Raw genomic sequence first — 16069 nt, 5'->3', positions numbered from 1 at the left:
TAGAGAAGAACGCTGTAGAGTTTGCGCCTACGTATGTTCCATAAGTAGGCCACCACACCGTGACTTGTTTCGGAGACATAGGAAAACAAATGTAACTCAATCGATCCACAAGGATAAAACATTAGCATTAAGAGACTGGTCTCAACCAATGTGATTTACAAAAGTCCTGTCAGAGTTGCTTAGCAGGAAGATATATTAAAGCAATTAGGTCTAGTGGATCGAAAATGGATGAAACGGTGGACATTGCTCCTTTCCCGACCAGAGTATTTTCCTCATGATCCAAATCAAAGTTTGAAAACATCCTGTATGCTGTACCACTCAATCTCAAGGGCTCAGAGAAAGGATCCTTGATTCAAAGGCATATCAGCTAACGTTTACATACTATCGGATTGCAGAAAAACTTCCCTTATCGGAAATGAGTTAGTTATCTACTTTTTAAACTTGAGACCCCCTCGAACAATCAGTTCGTTCATTTGTACCACAAAGGTTTTTTGCATCTTCGTCATTGGGGAAAGATACTAAGCAACCGCTCACGTGACGGGAGTCAGCCGCTTGAGTTTTGTCAATTTCGCTAAAAGAACTTCGTAACAGAAATGTACCAACATTGTTAATAATACCATTTCGTTCTATCACTAAAAATGTCAGATGCCCTGATTTCGGTCATACTGTTTAAGACCTATAGTAACAATATGTTGTCCCTTCAAGGTAGGTGAGTACTGTTCTTCTTATATAAATGAGTCTCTCTCTCTATATATATATATACCACGTAAAGGGGTGCTATAAAGAGAATTAAATGGAAGAGAAGCATATTATTCATAGGTTTTGTGTTTGAGTTTTTTACGTTCAGTAAGTGGAACAATGAAAATGTCAAATGACAAAAAAGCCTACAAATGTCAAAGTTTTCTCATCATCAAACTACACAACCGTCGCATTAAAGGTTTACGACTGACTAAACGTTTAACTAACCTCAAGGGTTTGGAAGGACGAGAAATTACAAAGACTCTACTTTACTGTCAAATGATCAGCATGTAGTCAAAGGATTCCATTGTTGAACGTCAGCAACGGGTAGTGACCAATGTATAATCACTTTGATTTTGGTTATAAAAGAGATACCACAGAGGAAGGGTAATTCTGCCTCCCTTTGCTACAGTAGGCCAAACTACATGGGAACGAGTGTGCCTCACCAAAATGCCCCGTCGTCACAAGATTGGTTGATACTGACTTTCAACAATTATTGGAAAATAGTAAAGTATATTATCTATAGGGCATTTCGAATAGCGCCTCTTATTCTCGAAAACTCCTCTGGAGGGAGAGCAACCGGTCCGAGATGAGTCACAGAGTCTACGCTTAGGAAAAGCAGGAGAGCATAGAGGAAAAATGAGGTTATTGTACAGGATTCTTACCTAAGTCTTATTACACATCCAGAAGTAGATGAAATGCTGGTGTGCAAAACTATAAAAAACATATCCACACTAAGCTAGTCAAAAGATACGAGGTACTCAGGAATGACTCCTGAGATCAATGACCTAATGGATATATCCCCATACCACTCTGGGTGGCAAGGAAAAGTTCTCCACAGAGTTAATGGTGTGCTACATACAGAAATTACAGAACAATGATGCATCGTTGGATTCCAAACCTAATTAAAGAAGAGACTTACTTACTTACTTACTTACGCCTGTTACTCCTCGTGAAGGAGCATAGGTCGCTCACCAGCATTCGCCATCCAACCCTGTCCTGAGCAATCCTTTCTAGCTCCGTCCAGTTGTAATTCATCGTTTTCATATCCGCTTCTATTATCCGACGCAATGTGTTCTTTGGCCTTCCTCCTTTTCGCTTCCCTTCAGGATTCCAAGTTAAGGCTTGTCTCGTAACGCAGTTTGACGATTTGCGTAATATATGTCCTATCCATTTCCATCGTCTTTTCCTAATTTCTTCTTCAGCTGGAAGTTGGTTTGTTCTCTCCCACAGAAGGCTATTACTGATGGTATCCGGCCAATGGATGTTGAGTATCTTGCGTAGACAGCTATTTATAAATACTTGTACCTTCTTGATGGTGGTTGTTGTAGTTCTCTAAGTTTCAGCTCCATACAGTAGAACTGCCTTGACGTTCGTATTGAAGATTCTCACTTTGATGTTGTTTGAAAGTTGTTTTGAGTTCCATATGTTCTTCAATTGAAGGAATGCTGTCGTTGCTTTGTCAATCCTCGCCTTAACGTCTGCATCTGAACCTCCTTGTTCATCGATGATGCTTTCCAGGTATGTGAAGGATTCTACATCTTCCAGAGTTTCGCCATCAAGAGTGATTGGAATGCTGTTCTCCGCCTTGAATTTGAGGACCTTGGTTTTCCCTTTGTGTATTTTGAGGCCTATTGATGCAGAGACTGCTGCCACACTGGCTGTCTTTGTCTGCATCTGTTCGTGTGTATGCGGTAGGAGGGCTAGGTCATCTGCGAAGTCCAAATCGTCTAGTTGATTCTGAGCTGTCCATTGTATTCCGTGTTTTTCCTCAGATGTTGAGGTTTTCATAATCCAGTCGACCATCAGAAGAAAGAGGAAGGGAGAGAGTAGGCAGTCTTGTCTGACTCCGGTCCTTACTTGGTATGCATCTGTCAGCTGTCCTCCATGCACGACTTTGCATTGTAGTCTGTCGTATGAGTTCCGGATAATATTGACAATCTTTTCAGGAACTCCGTAGTGTCGAAGAAGTTTCCATAACTTTCTCCTATCTACACTGTCAAATGCCTTTTCATAATCAATGAAGTTGATGTATAGTGACGAGTTCCACTCAACTGATTGTTCGACGGTGATCCGTATTGTCTCAATTTGGTCTGTGCACAACCGATCCTTACGGAATCCAGCTTGTTGATCTCGAAGTTGGGCGTCTACTGCATCTTTCATCCGGTTCAGCAACACTCTGTTAAGGGCTTTCCCTGGTACTGACAGCAGTGTAATGCCTCTGTAGTTTTCACATTTGCTCAGATCTCCTTTCTTTGGAATCTTGACGAGGTGCCCTTCTTTGCAGTCCATCGGCACTTGTTCCTCCTCCCAAATCTTTTTGAATAGAAGGTGAAGCGTGTTTGTAGTTACTTCGATGTCTGACTTCAGTGCTTCAGCTGGTATATTGTCGGGTCCTGCTGCTTTCCCGTTCTTGATTTGTCTGACGGCCATTCTAATTTCTTCCGTAGTTGGTGGATTGACATGTATAGGAAGATCTATGTGTGCTGCTTCGATGTCCGGTGGATTCATTGGAGCCGGCCTATTTAGGAGTTCCTCGAAGTATTCTACCCATCTGTTCCGCTGTTCTTGAATTTCAGTGATTGGCTTGCCTTCTTTGTCTTTGACCGGTCTCTCTGGTTTACTGTATTTCCCTGGTAGTTTCTTCGTTGTATTATAAAGCTGTTTCATATTTCCTTCTCTTGCAGCTTTTTCCGCCGTCGTTGCTAGTTCTTCCACGTATTTCTTCTTGTCGGCTTTAATGCTCTTCTTCACTTGCTTGTTTGCTTCTATGTATTCAGCTTGTGCTTGGACTCTCTCTGTTCGTGTTCAGCTGTTGTTAATTGCTGCCTTCTTGTTCTTCCTTTCTTTGATCTTGTCCAGAGTTTCTATAGAGATCCACTCCTTATGATGGTGTTTCTTTAGGCCCAGAACCTCTTGACACACTGAAGTTAATGCTTCTTTGATGCCTTTCCAGTTGTCTTACATAGTAGTTTCTTCTTCCTTCAGTAGATCTTGTAAGGCTTGAAACCTGTTGTTGAGAGCTATCTTGAATTCATTGAGTTTGTCAGTATCTCGAAGGAAGACTGTATTAAACCTTTGTAATGCTGTTTCCCGAGTTGTCCAGTGATTCTCCAGATTCATATTGGCCACAACCAGTTGATTATCTGAAGCTATGTCAGCTCCTCTTCTGTGTCTCACATCTTCAATCGTCCTTCGGAATTTCTTATTGATACAAATATGATCTATCTGGTTCTCTGTGGTGTTGTCTGGTGAGACCAATGTGGCTTTGTGTATGCGTTTGTGTAGGTGTATTGTGCTGCCAGTTTGTTGAATGCACACAGATTTGCAAATCTTTCTATATTATCATTTCTCTCTCCCAGTCCATGTTGTCCCATGATATCTTCATATCCGGTGTTGTCTATTCCGACTTTGGCATTTAGATCTCCCATCAGAATGGTTAGGTCCTTTCTTGGGCATTTCTCTATGATTGATTGCAGCCTCCCATAGAACTGGTCATTATTGTCGTCGTTGCTATCATTGGTGGGTGCATAACATTGGATAATATTCATTGTGATCCCCTCCTTCTTTGTTTTGAATGATGCTTTGATGATTCTGGATCCTTGATATTCCCATCCTACAAGTGCATTTCGTGCTACTTTGGACAGCGTTAGAGCGACTCCCTGAGTGTGTGGAGCATTTTCCTTTTCGTGACGGGAGTATAGCAGCATCTCTCCCGTAGCTAGCCTTTTCTGTCCAGCTTGGGTCCAGTGGGTTTCGCTGATTCCCCGTACTGCTAAGTTGTATCTCCTCATTTCCATTGATATTTGACTGGTCTTCCCGGTTTCCCACATTGTTCGAACGTTCCATGTACCTATAAAAATTTTTGCTCTAGTTGTTAGAAGGGGCATCGGCCTTGTGGCTTCCGAAGGAACTCGGCTTTCACCATGAAGCGTCATAATTCTTCTAAATGAAGACCTTCTAACTCCCAGGGCAGAGTTAAAATGGTTTGAATTATTTTTTCTGGTAAGCGTTTTTTTAGCGAGTTAGTTTTCTACGGGATGGGGACGCTAACCCCATGCCCAACCCTCCTCCTTTACCCAAGCTTGGGACCGGCAGCAACCCTATAAGTGCTACAGGCGGAGTTAATTAAAGAAGAGAGTGAATCTGAAATGATAGAGAAAGATAAAGCAGAGGCTATGAGTAACTATTTTGGGGCAGTTTCACTCAGAAACCTCTTCTAGACAAGGAACTAGACCAAAATACACAGTCAACAAACCACCTGCTCATCGTGGACTTTGACCGAGACGATTTACTTAGGGCTCTCGACACAAACATGGAAACGTCAGCAGGACCAGATGAACTACATTCCAAAATCCTTAGAGAAATTGCCCAATATATTGCAGCCCCACTGGTCGCGATATTCAGTGTGCCGTTTAGCCAAGGTGTGTTACCTACAGACTAGAAGGATGCTATTGTCACTCTGATACATAGAACAGGACCAAGACAACTTCCATCAAACTACAGACCAGTCATCTTCAACAGTATCATAGTTAAAATGATGGGAAAAATGGTCAAAATGACCATAATGACATTCATGGAAAACAACAACTTGTTAAACAGTGAACAACTTGGTTTTAGAAAAAGTTTTTCTTGCACACCAAACCTTCTTATAACAGGGGAGCAATAGATAGAGGCTTTAGACAATGGAGAACCAGTGGACGTTGTTTGCATAGACTTCAGCAAGGCATTTGATAAGGTAACAATAAATAGACTGCTTTTGGAGCTGAAAAATCAAGACATTGTCAGACCTCTCCCAAAATGGATTAAGGATTTTGTTATGACCTTGCGTCTCCCAATTATTTTGTTTTTGCCAAAATCCCCGTCGCCAATTGTTATGACCTTGAAGTTGAGGGTTCAAAACTTTTCTCCACCCCGTCGCCAATTGTTATGACCTTGGATGTCTTGTTTTGCTACCACGCGACCTATCGACCAATCCGGATACGACTTATACGAATCTTCACACTAGGCCAACCAATGACGTTTAACCGGTGTGGGCAGTTTAGTGTCCTTATTGGTCCTATGTCCTACGAGCCCTCCCACTTGAGTCCAGAACAAGATACCAGCTTCCGAATCAGAGCAGATCGTTTATTTCAGGCATACTTCGTTTATATATCCATCACACAGACCTCAACGTACCATAAAATACGAAATAATATTTGTACACAAATAAGCCCAAAAAGTGGCTGTGGATGTGGGAGGCAGTAGTTAATAAGCTGAACATAACTTAAGAACCGTAAATCGTACAATAATAAGTTATAGGTCAAAATAAAGCTTATAATAAGAGGAATATAAATATATGTAATGTAATTGTTGAATAATTATACAATAAGAATATTTATAGAATATTAGTCCATTAATAGTCCTCGGGAGTTACCTGTAATTTAATCTCCACTCGGACATAACACCTCCCCTTTTTTTTTTGAAAATTCCAACTTTAGATTCTGATTAAAAAAAATTATATGTGACTTTAAATTCCTCAACATTCTCCTCCTCCTCGAAATAATGTTGGGTCCTTATGGCTCCAAATTACAACTAGTAGGACTTTATTTAAACCATGTTTCTTGTATTGACTGGAGAATCCACTAAAAATGACTAGATGATGATGAACGACCTTTGATCTGAGTTCATTATTTTCAAATTCATTATGGATCTCGTTAGCAGATAACGAGTCATTAAGAAAGTCAACGTCTAACAGAATTAAATTAGATTTTTGGCCATCATTCGACTCAGCTGACATATTTCCCTCATTGTTATAAGAAGTTTCATCAAAATCATATGCATTATTCTGAGAATCAATATCTGGCACACTGTCATTAGAAATGGGATAAGTTGACTCAATATAAAATTCTGTCTTCCGGTGATTTTGAGTAACATCTGGTACAATTTTGTTCATCGTGTTGCTCCAGTTATTTTCTGAATACGAGTCACCATAGCTTTCTCGACTAGTAGCACGTGGACCACAATTTTGTTCGAGCTGACGTTTATTTTCGCAGCTAGACAGTACCAGTAGTGTTTCATTTGATTCTGGACTCTGGACATCATCTACAGGATCTGGCTTCTGATCATCTGGTATTGTCACAACTTCATGTGCATTTAACACAATATTTTCTTGCTCTGAGCTGGACACGTTACCAATATTACGTTTCCCTTCTGGTATAGAGGGATTTGAATCCTGCACAGGATATGCTTCTGAAATGTCCATTACTGCACCATTATCTGCATGATATATAGATTTCTTATTTTCTGCTTGAATGCAAAGTCTGCCCAAAACTGTTATAAATAGCTCTTGTTGCAAGGCAAACATCTTCTGCTGGTGCTGTAATATTAACCGCAACTGTTCGAAAGAAATCGACATTTCTTTTTTGCCAATAATATTAGCTCCAAAAATCACCGGCAATTATACAGCTAATTTATTTCCAAAATCTGAGTCACCACTTGTATTATTATTATTTCTTTGTTGCCAAAATCCCCGTCGCCAGTTGTTATGACCTTGCGTCTCCCAATTATTTTGTTTTTGCCAAAATCCCCGTCGCCAATTGTTATGACCTTGAAGTTGAGGGTTCAAAACTTTTCTCCACCCCGTCGCCAATTGTTATGACCTTGGATGTCTTGTTTTGCTACCACGCGACCTATCGACCAATCCGGATACGACTTATACGAATCTTCACACTAGGCCAACCAATGACGTTTAACCGGTGTGGGCAGTTTAGTGTCCTTATTGGTCCTATGTCCTACGAGCCCTCCCACTTGAGTCCAGAACAAGATACCAGCTTCCGAATCAGAGCAGATCGTTTATTTCAGGCATACTTCGTTTATATATCCATCACACAGACCTCAACGTACCATAAAATAGGAAATAATATTTGTACACAAATAAGCCCAAAAAGTGGCTGTGGATGTGGGAGGCAGTAGTTAATAAGCTGAACATAACTTAAGAACCGTAAATCGTACAATAATAAGTTATAGGTCAAAATAAAGCTTATAATAAGAGGAATATAAATATATGTAATGTAATTGTTGAATAATTATACAATAAGAATATTTATAGAATATTAGTCCATTAATAGTCCTCGGGAGTTACCTGTAATTTAATCTCCACTCGGACATAACAGATTTCCTCGTGGGTCGTAGACAGAAAGTAAGAGTCAATTCGAAGTGCTGCACCTGGAGACAGTTGAATATCACAATGCTCGGTTCTAGGTCATTTATTTTTTACACAGTATGTAAATGAACTCCTAAGTATAGTTGAGTCTCGCTACTATACTCTGATGATGTAAAACATCTGGCGTGAAATAACAGGAGACTCCGACGCATGGGAATTTCAGGCAGACTTAGATATTCTGATTCGCTAGTCTGAAGGGTAGCTAATGTCTACGAACGCACCCAAGTGTGCCTTCGTGCAACTTGGGGATACAAAGTTAAATGAATACAGTATGGGGAAAGTGCCAGTACCCGTGGTCCGGTCTAAAAAGGATCTTTGGGTGGCAGTAAGTCACGGCCCATTACCGGAAGATCGCAGCTAAGGGGTTTATAACCCTCTAAGCTTTAAGACGGACATTTACTAAGTTAGATACTACCATGTTCAATACAGTATACGGAACCTTAGTGAGGACTAGGCTTGAGAACTGCATCCAGACTGCAGGCTCCTGTTTAAAGAGAGATTCAGATATCATGGAAAACGTACAGAGGGCGGCCTATTCCTGCAATTCCATAACTCCGGGGTTTACCATACTCAGTCGTATCACAAACTAAGAGGTGATCTAATTTTGATGTATAGAATACCAAGAGATAATTTCGGACTTTACATATCTTCTATTTTTCTTCCCACATCTCAGAGGACGAAGTAGGCGAGTAGAAAAGCCAAAAAACGAACAAAATACCAGTGGCATACAGGTTTTCACACTGAGTCGTTAATTCTTGGAACCTGTTGCCCGAAACTGTGGTGTTCACATCTTCAATTGACCCTTTCAATAGAAGACTGGATACTCACAGAAGCATACTAGAAAAGGAATAGCAAAGGCTGTAGGCCTTCTGTCCTTACAACACAAAATCTCTTTCTGAAATACTGTTACTTTTGTATCAGGTGGTTTTGAGATGTAACCTAACTCTCAAGCTGGTATCAGTGAAAACGAAATCACTTCAACTGGACAAATTGTAGTGACAACGAGATAATGCTGAAATATAATCTCAAATCATTCTTAAAGCAATTCATACACTGACAATGAAAGTCTACATTGGCTATTGAAGGCAGTGTAGGTCAGTAGCGGTCAACGCAAGAATGGTAAGTCACATATTGCCCATATTGGCTATCTGCAATAAGTGTGAGCAAATTTTGTGCGCTCTCCAGGTCGTCAAATCACCTTGTCTGTTCTTTTTTCCAGTCCTCCTGACGTCACGCTGCATGCCCCACTAGTACACAAAATACCTCCTGACCTGATGCGATCCGCTACATAATGGTCTTCCAAACTTCGGGTTGTAGACGAAGCCTATTTTTAATTTATCGGAATCTCAATGTTACTTTATAAATGTCACAAAAGCAATTGCTTGTCTGTGCTTTATATGATTATAACCGTCAACATACCGATGAGGTTAGTTGTTTTATTTTTGCTCAGCTTTTTTACCATTCGAGAGCTAGGCTTTAAAGTTCTATGGTGATTTTTTAACGCCTAGTTTGGTGAAGACGCTAATAAAATGCTGAGTCTTTTGGTGGCACTGAGCAACGATGTCAAAAGGCTTGAAGTGCGCTCCCCCCTAAATGCAAATTGTTTCTTCATCAATGGCCTGCTTAACACCTGAACCAAGGATAGGGAGTGAACTAGTCAGATGTGTCGAAAACTCCACTTATCTTGGAAGTCTGATCAACCCTAATGGGTTGGTGTCTGATGAAATCTCTGCACGGATTCAGGAACCTCGTTTGGCTTTTACCAACTTACGTGCCCGTTGTCAAAGGCGAGATATCCGTCTATCAATTAAAGGACGAGTATACTGCGCGGTAGTTCGTTCTGTTCTAATTTAAGGCTGAGAAATGTGGTCATTCAGGGTAGAAGATATTCGCAGGTTACTAGTATTCGACCACAGATGTCTTGGGAATATTGCTCGCATCTGCTGGGATCACCGGTTATGTAATAGTGAGGTTAGACGCAAGGTATTAGGGACTTATGGTAAATCAATTGACGAGGTTGTAAATGTACGTCGACTGAGATGGTCGGACCACGTGTTACGCATGCCTGAACACCGATTACTACGACGCATAATGCTGACCAGTGTTGGGGATAGTTGGAAGAAAGTTAAGGTCGGCCAAACCAAAACGTGGCATCAGTGCTTGAAGTCACTAACTTCTGGTCCCAGCTATGTTAGTAGATGCAGACTGCTTGGTTGGGGACCGCGTGACTATCGTGATCAATAGTTGGGGACTGAGTGATATGGCTCAGAATCGATCACAATGGCGTAGGTTTATACACTCTGTCTTCCCTTGAGCTGTGAGATTAAAATTATTTTATATCTTTCTTCCTGTACTATGTCCTTTTACACAATATTATATATTACTACCACTTAAGTGACCACTATGAATTTGGTGTTCATCTTGTGCTAATGAGGTGTGGCAACTTGTGTGTAATATGTGCATAGTCCTACGTTGTAGCTGACTGACTGACTAGTAACTGCAACCGCAACATACACACGTTCGTTCACTTGGGGTGTTACTGAACCTACGCGAAGTTACTTATTAGAACGTCGAAAGGTGGTGACATCGCAATTTTAAGTGTTTTTCAGATACTATTCTTGTGTAGCATATTTTCACTTATTTTTATTATTTTTCTCTTTACAACCTTACATCGTGTACATCCTTAAATTTTCTTACATCTAATTCAGTCTATTTAGTAACATGCACAGAATTAGCGTTGCCACTACTACTAACACTATAGCCACAAGTACAGTTAGTAGAGGTCTTTATTCAGGGACTAGTAATAAGTCGAAAATCCCTATAGCTAACCACAAGCTTATAATAAAACCAGGGACGATACCAGGCAATGAATCTGTGTGCTGCAGAGGCCACGACTCAAACACTAAAAGCGAGTCTCTAACTAAGCACTAAAGATCACATGCACACATTCCTACTCCTAGTAAGATTAGTGAGCAACGAAGAAATAGGCTGGTTAAAATCAGCGGTCAGTGCATCCTAATCCAAATTCTGTGGTAGCTAGGTCCACTGTTGCTGTGATTGTTTATTTTTATTTATTTATTCGAACACATATTGGTACAAAGGGGCACCGAATACATATGCGCCATACAACTCACTTGATTTGTGTGAGGGCTGTAATATTGCCTGGGTGCCAAAACCGATGCTGGTGATCTTCTTAGGGGGCCTCATCCGGAGCCTTCGACCTAAAGGTCTAATACACAAGGCAGTGCAGCAACGTTAGGAGATGCAGTACCATGGCAGACCAACAATCACTTGACTTCATTTGTCTTCCATACTATTATGGAGGATACTGAATATCTTTCATTGTTGAAACCAAAACATTAATCTATTGGACTGATGCCATTTTTTAACATAAGCACCATTAATTTTATAACCATAGGACTAGAACATATTCCCCAGTCCACCTATTTGGCAGTTAACTATCTGTCGTTTGAATAAAAATACACAAACAAGGGCTTAAATAGGGTACAACGAAATTAAATCTGACCATATTCGTAATTCATGTCTTGTAAGATCTTTTCTCACTAGTTACTAGGTTGCTATTAACTTTGTCCAATTCCATCATTTTGCATACCAACTGATCAATTATGTGATTGTTAATTACTTTTAAGCATTAACACATGTATTTATTCATTGTTTATTATGTAAAATAATGATTGATATCTACATTTTGAGGTCTAGAAATACTGTAGTTTATGCTACTTATATCGACAAATATAAGTAGTATGTAACACCAATCAGAAGAGTGATGCATGGCAGCAGAAGGCTATGAGGGTCGACTTGAAGAAAACAAAAACGAAAATAGAAAAGAAATTATGACTTGGAAGAATCACGCATAATTTGAAGGACAAATGCTAGAATTTCGCAAATCAAGTATTCAATGCATGGTTCTCATATTTTACCAGGAGATTCTGTAGTTTTGTATTAAAATGCACTGATCGTCCCCACCTGTGTTCTCGTTCATTACAATACTACTAAACGTTATTAAGTCAATGAAGCGAGTTTCTAACTTTCCACCCAGTGGTAGAAAGTCGAATGGTTAAAATCTAAACTCTATCTATCCATTCATTCATTATTTCAGATGTTTTTGCTATAACCTCATCTTATTTTCTTTTAATCTTACTCATACTTTTTATTTTGCTGATAGCTTTCATTTAAAAAAGGCGACGTACTAAGAGTTTTGAAACAATTAGAAGGTGGTTGGTGGGAAGGTAGTTTGAATGGATTCGTTGGCTGGTTTCCTAGTAACTATGTAACATATGCTACCAGTTCAGGTATTTTTCTGTCACTAATAAATTTACTTGTAGATGAGAAGGGTAACTCCACTACTGATGAAAGTTCGTTGATACACTTACAAAACTTTCAAAACGAGGTGAGAAATCGAATATATTATCTACCTGTTTATTCGGATCTATCTTCATAAGATTATACAACATGTTTTAGAAGGTGAATTAAGACAAGTTAGTGAACTATCTCAGTTATTGTCAGTGTTTATGATTAACCTGGAGCCTCTACTTCACTTGTAATTTCATGTACTTAATACGACCACCTCTCTTTCGTAGATCATTCTTGAACAAACTCGTCAATTTAAGAGACATATTATTTCAAACCATTAGTATACATCAACATTTGGCCTCGGCTTTAACAGAAATGAAATAGTAGGTTTGTTCGTCGTTCTTCTGAATACATATTTACCTTTTATTACTCATGGATATTTTTTTCCCAATAGTACACATGGACCGAAATGTATGGGTCGGCTATTTTTAGATTTTGCTCCAGCAATTAACGCAGTCGGGTGTGATTATTCAAAAATTTATTTACATGTTATAACAGGATTAGAAGAACATATGTAAGTTATTATCTTAATCACTTAAATTAATTTTCCATCCTACAAGTCTTGTAAGTTTCTAAGACTTTTAGTCACTATTTAAATACTCGTTCTATTAAGGGAAGACTAGATTGCTATGATGCATACCATTACCCAATGTGACATGGTTGTGGGTAGACAACACAAAAATTCCAAGTATTTAGTCAATATGATTGATTCTGTATTACTGACGAATGATCTTTTTTAAGGCCAGATGCAAAATTTTTGTTGAAGGATAAACTATTTTTAATGAGATTATAAATTCCGGTAAGGTTTTCTGTGAAACGTAGCATATGTGTTAGTGACCGTATACCTCAAGGTGCTGTGATGATTTGCGTAAGTACTGAGCGTTAAAATCACCGAGGTCGTCGAACCCAGGTATGAAACGAATCCAAAAGGCATTTTCTATCGGGTTGTGTGGAGAAGTTTACAGTTGCGTCAGACTCTGGACTTTTCCTGTCTGCGACGGCGACCACTTTATACTTTAATGTGTGGTAGTGGTAGTAAAATATGATTGGTCGTTGAGACAAAGAGGCACAGCCTACTGGCTATTTAATATTTGATTTCCTTTCCTCTCATTGATTTCTACTCCGGACTCACTGAGTGTAACCCCTTGTAATTATATTGAATAAAGTATCTAGTTCTATATTATGGGTCGTGAATCGTTGATCTGATATAACGTGACCAGTGTTATCGTCACATTAACGCATTATCGTAGTACACTCGAGAGTGAGAAGTATATCTTAGACAATCAGTTATATCACTATGACTAACATTGTATACCATTTGTAGCTTTGGTGAAGTTGACTCTCTCAGCTGAGTGGGTTAGTTGCCAATCCTTCTTTTAGCGTTCTAGACAATAACGAGATCTTTGCAAACAAACTATCCAAACTGTGGAGAACTCAATCTTAAAACCTTAGTATCAATTAGATCTATGCTAATTTCGTTTATTGGTGGTAACATTATTAGTATTAATACGAAAGATTAGAAACATAGGATGTGACTTAGGAAGAAAATACTGGTTTATTGAATGCCTACACGGCTTAGTCCAACTGTAAGTGACCTTATGGACTGATGTCATATCTTGGTTTGTCTCTCTCTAGCTCTCTTCTCACCTACTCCTACACCTTCAAATGCCCTGGTACAGCCGAGAGTGGGGAGAGTCCACTCTCCCTCTCGAAATGCTCTCACACGGCCACACGTATATAGCCTCTGCCAGGGAAGTCCTACTCACTGCCTTCTCTCACCCGGGTGTTGTTTACGAAAATGACAGGACGAAAAGCGAATGTCCGGCGCTTTAACCGGATCCCAAATCAATGGTGCACATGAGCTCCAGTATCCTGCGGGAGCGAATGGCGTATGAACCAATTTTCGGTCACCGGCTACCATGGGAATGCATCTCCTTACGATGCTCCACTGCCTTGTGGGTTAGACCTTTAGGTCAAAGGCTCGGGGTGTGGCCCTTTAAGATAACCACCTGCTTCGGTCTGGGCACCTGGGCAGTATCACAGCCCACACGCAAATGATGAACTCTCTGTATCTATGGAAACTACATTTCTCGCTCTGAATAACAGTCAAATGATCCAAATTATTATCATTACTATTATTATTATTATTATTATTATTATTATTATTATTATTATTATTATTTACTACATCGTTATTCACCCTCTTTTATTCCTACTCCGTCTATACTTATTTTTTCGGTTTATACAGCAGCTCGTCTTTGGTGGAAATTCGACTCTATCTAAACGTTTTCGAGTCACTGTCTGGTTGAAAATTGTATGTTACCACCGAATATGAGTAGTGAAGCAGTTTTTCTGAAACCACATGAACCATTCAAACTGGCTGCCTTCAACGTTCGCACACTTATGCAGGTCGGACAACAGATAGGGCTGGCTATGTCTTTGGAAAGTCTTAATATCGATGTCTGCTGTCTATCCGAGACTCGTATTCAAGACTCTGGTGAAGTACTGCAAATTCGATCTCCATCTGTCGCTTCGAAAAGCTTGTTTTACGTGCGCTTATCCGAGGGCCCTGTGGCATCTTCGTCTGGTCTTGCTGGCGTTGGTGTCGCACTAAGCGCTAAAGCTGAGGCAGCACTAGTCGATTGGATCCCCATTAACAGTCGGTTATGTGCTGTTAGATTAGAAGGTTCCAGCAAAGTGAGAAATCGGCGTGAGAAACGATGTCTTTTCGTCATCTCCGCCTATGCTCCGACAGATTGAAGCCCGGATGCAATCAAGGATGAGTTTTACCACCAGTTATCTGTTCTTCTCAAGAAAGTGCGTTCGACAGGTATTGTAGTACTAGCCGGAGACTTGAATGCTCAGGTCGGGCGTCTAGGCACAGGAGAGAGTCGTTTAGGTGGCCGATGGGGACTTGCTGGTCGCAGGACAGATAACGGGGACTGTCTACTGCAACTGTGTACAGACCACAACCTGTTTCTGGCTTGCGTAAGGACCGAGAAGCCTGGTGGTCGAAGCGTGCTAATGAGCTGGAAGCAGCAGCTTCATCTGGTAATTACCGGAAGCTCTTCCAACTCATCCGAGCCACTGGTAGCAAGAAGTCTGGTGTGAGTGAAACAATCTGCGAGGATGACAGGATGCCAGTCACTAACATCCATTGACGTCTTAGACGATGGGCAGAATTTTTCGAAGGGCAGTTCAACTGGCCTGTTGCTCCGGCAACATCGGTCAGACTGTCCTGCCCTCCATGGCCGGTGACCATTGATCCACCAAATGAAGCGGAAGTCCGCAAGGAACTCCAACTCTTGAAGCGCTACAAATCACCTGGCCCAGACGAATTACCTCCGGCTTTTTTTAAAGATGGCGGTGACTTTTTGACTAAGGAATTGACGACGTTGTTTACAAAGGTTTGGGAACTAGAGAGTGTACCAACGTCATGGAATTAGTCGATAGTTGTCCCTATCTTTAAAAAGGGTTCACGTCGTTCCTGTAACAACTATCGGGGGATAAGTCTACTTCCGATTGCGTCCAAGCTATTGGCTTCCGTCATACTTCGTAGGTTGTTCAAAACCCGAGAAAGATTGACTCGCGAGAAGCAGGCTGGGTTTCGTTCGGGTCGAGGATGTATTGATCATATCTTCACCCTCCGCCAAATCTTAGAACACCGTCATACTTGTCAAAGGCCAACAATCGTAGTGTTTCTTGACATCATGGCTGCCTTCGATTTGTTTGGCAGTACTGTTCTCTGGGATT

At 40.4% G+C, this 16069-nt stretch overlaps 1 protein-coding gene across 2 annotated transcripts in view; it reads left to right on the top strand.

Moving 5' to 3' along the window:
• Positions 1-9025: 9025 nt before the first annotated feature.
• The window catches only part of ARHGEF6_1 (Rho guanine nucleotide exchange factor 6), a 55696-nt gene continuing 48652 nt past the window's right edge, over positions 9026-16069 (top strand). The window contains exons 1-7 of one of the 2 annotated variants that reach the window (XM_051217058.1): positions 9026-9061; positions 9162-9368; positions 12129-12255; positions 12289-12353; positions 12406-12503; positions 12544-12639; positions 12711-12830. In XM_051217058.1, the coding sequence (XP_051065691.1) occupies positions 9306-9368; positions 12129-12255; positions 12289-12353; positions 12406-12503; positions 12544-12639; positions 12711-12830 (569 nt within the window). In that variant the 5' untranslated portion in view covers positions 9026-9061; positions 9162-9305. Of the gene's footprint in view, positions 9369-12128; positions 12256-12288; positions 12354-12405; positions 12504-12543; positions 12831-16069 lie in introns of both variants that reach the window. The other variant, XM_051217057.1, reaches the window with a different exon arrangement.

This window comes from Schistosoma haematobium, chromosome 6 (assembly GCF_000699445.3).
Source record: "Schistosoma haematobium chromosome 6, whole genome shotgun sequence".
NCBI lineage: Eukaryota > Metazoa > Platyhelminthes > Trematoda > Strigeidida > Schistosomatidae > Schistosoma > Schistosoma haematobium.
Note: the sequence above shows the minus strand (reverse complement) of the source record. Positions and strands in the feature narration are given on the sequence as shown.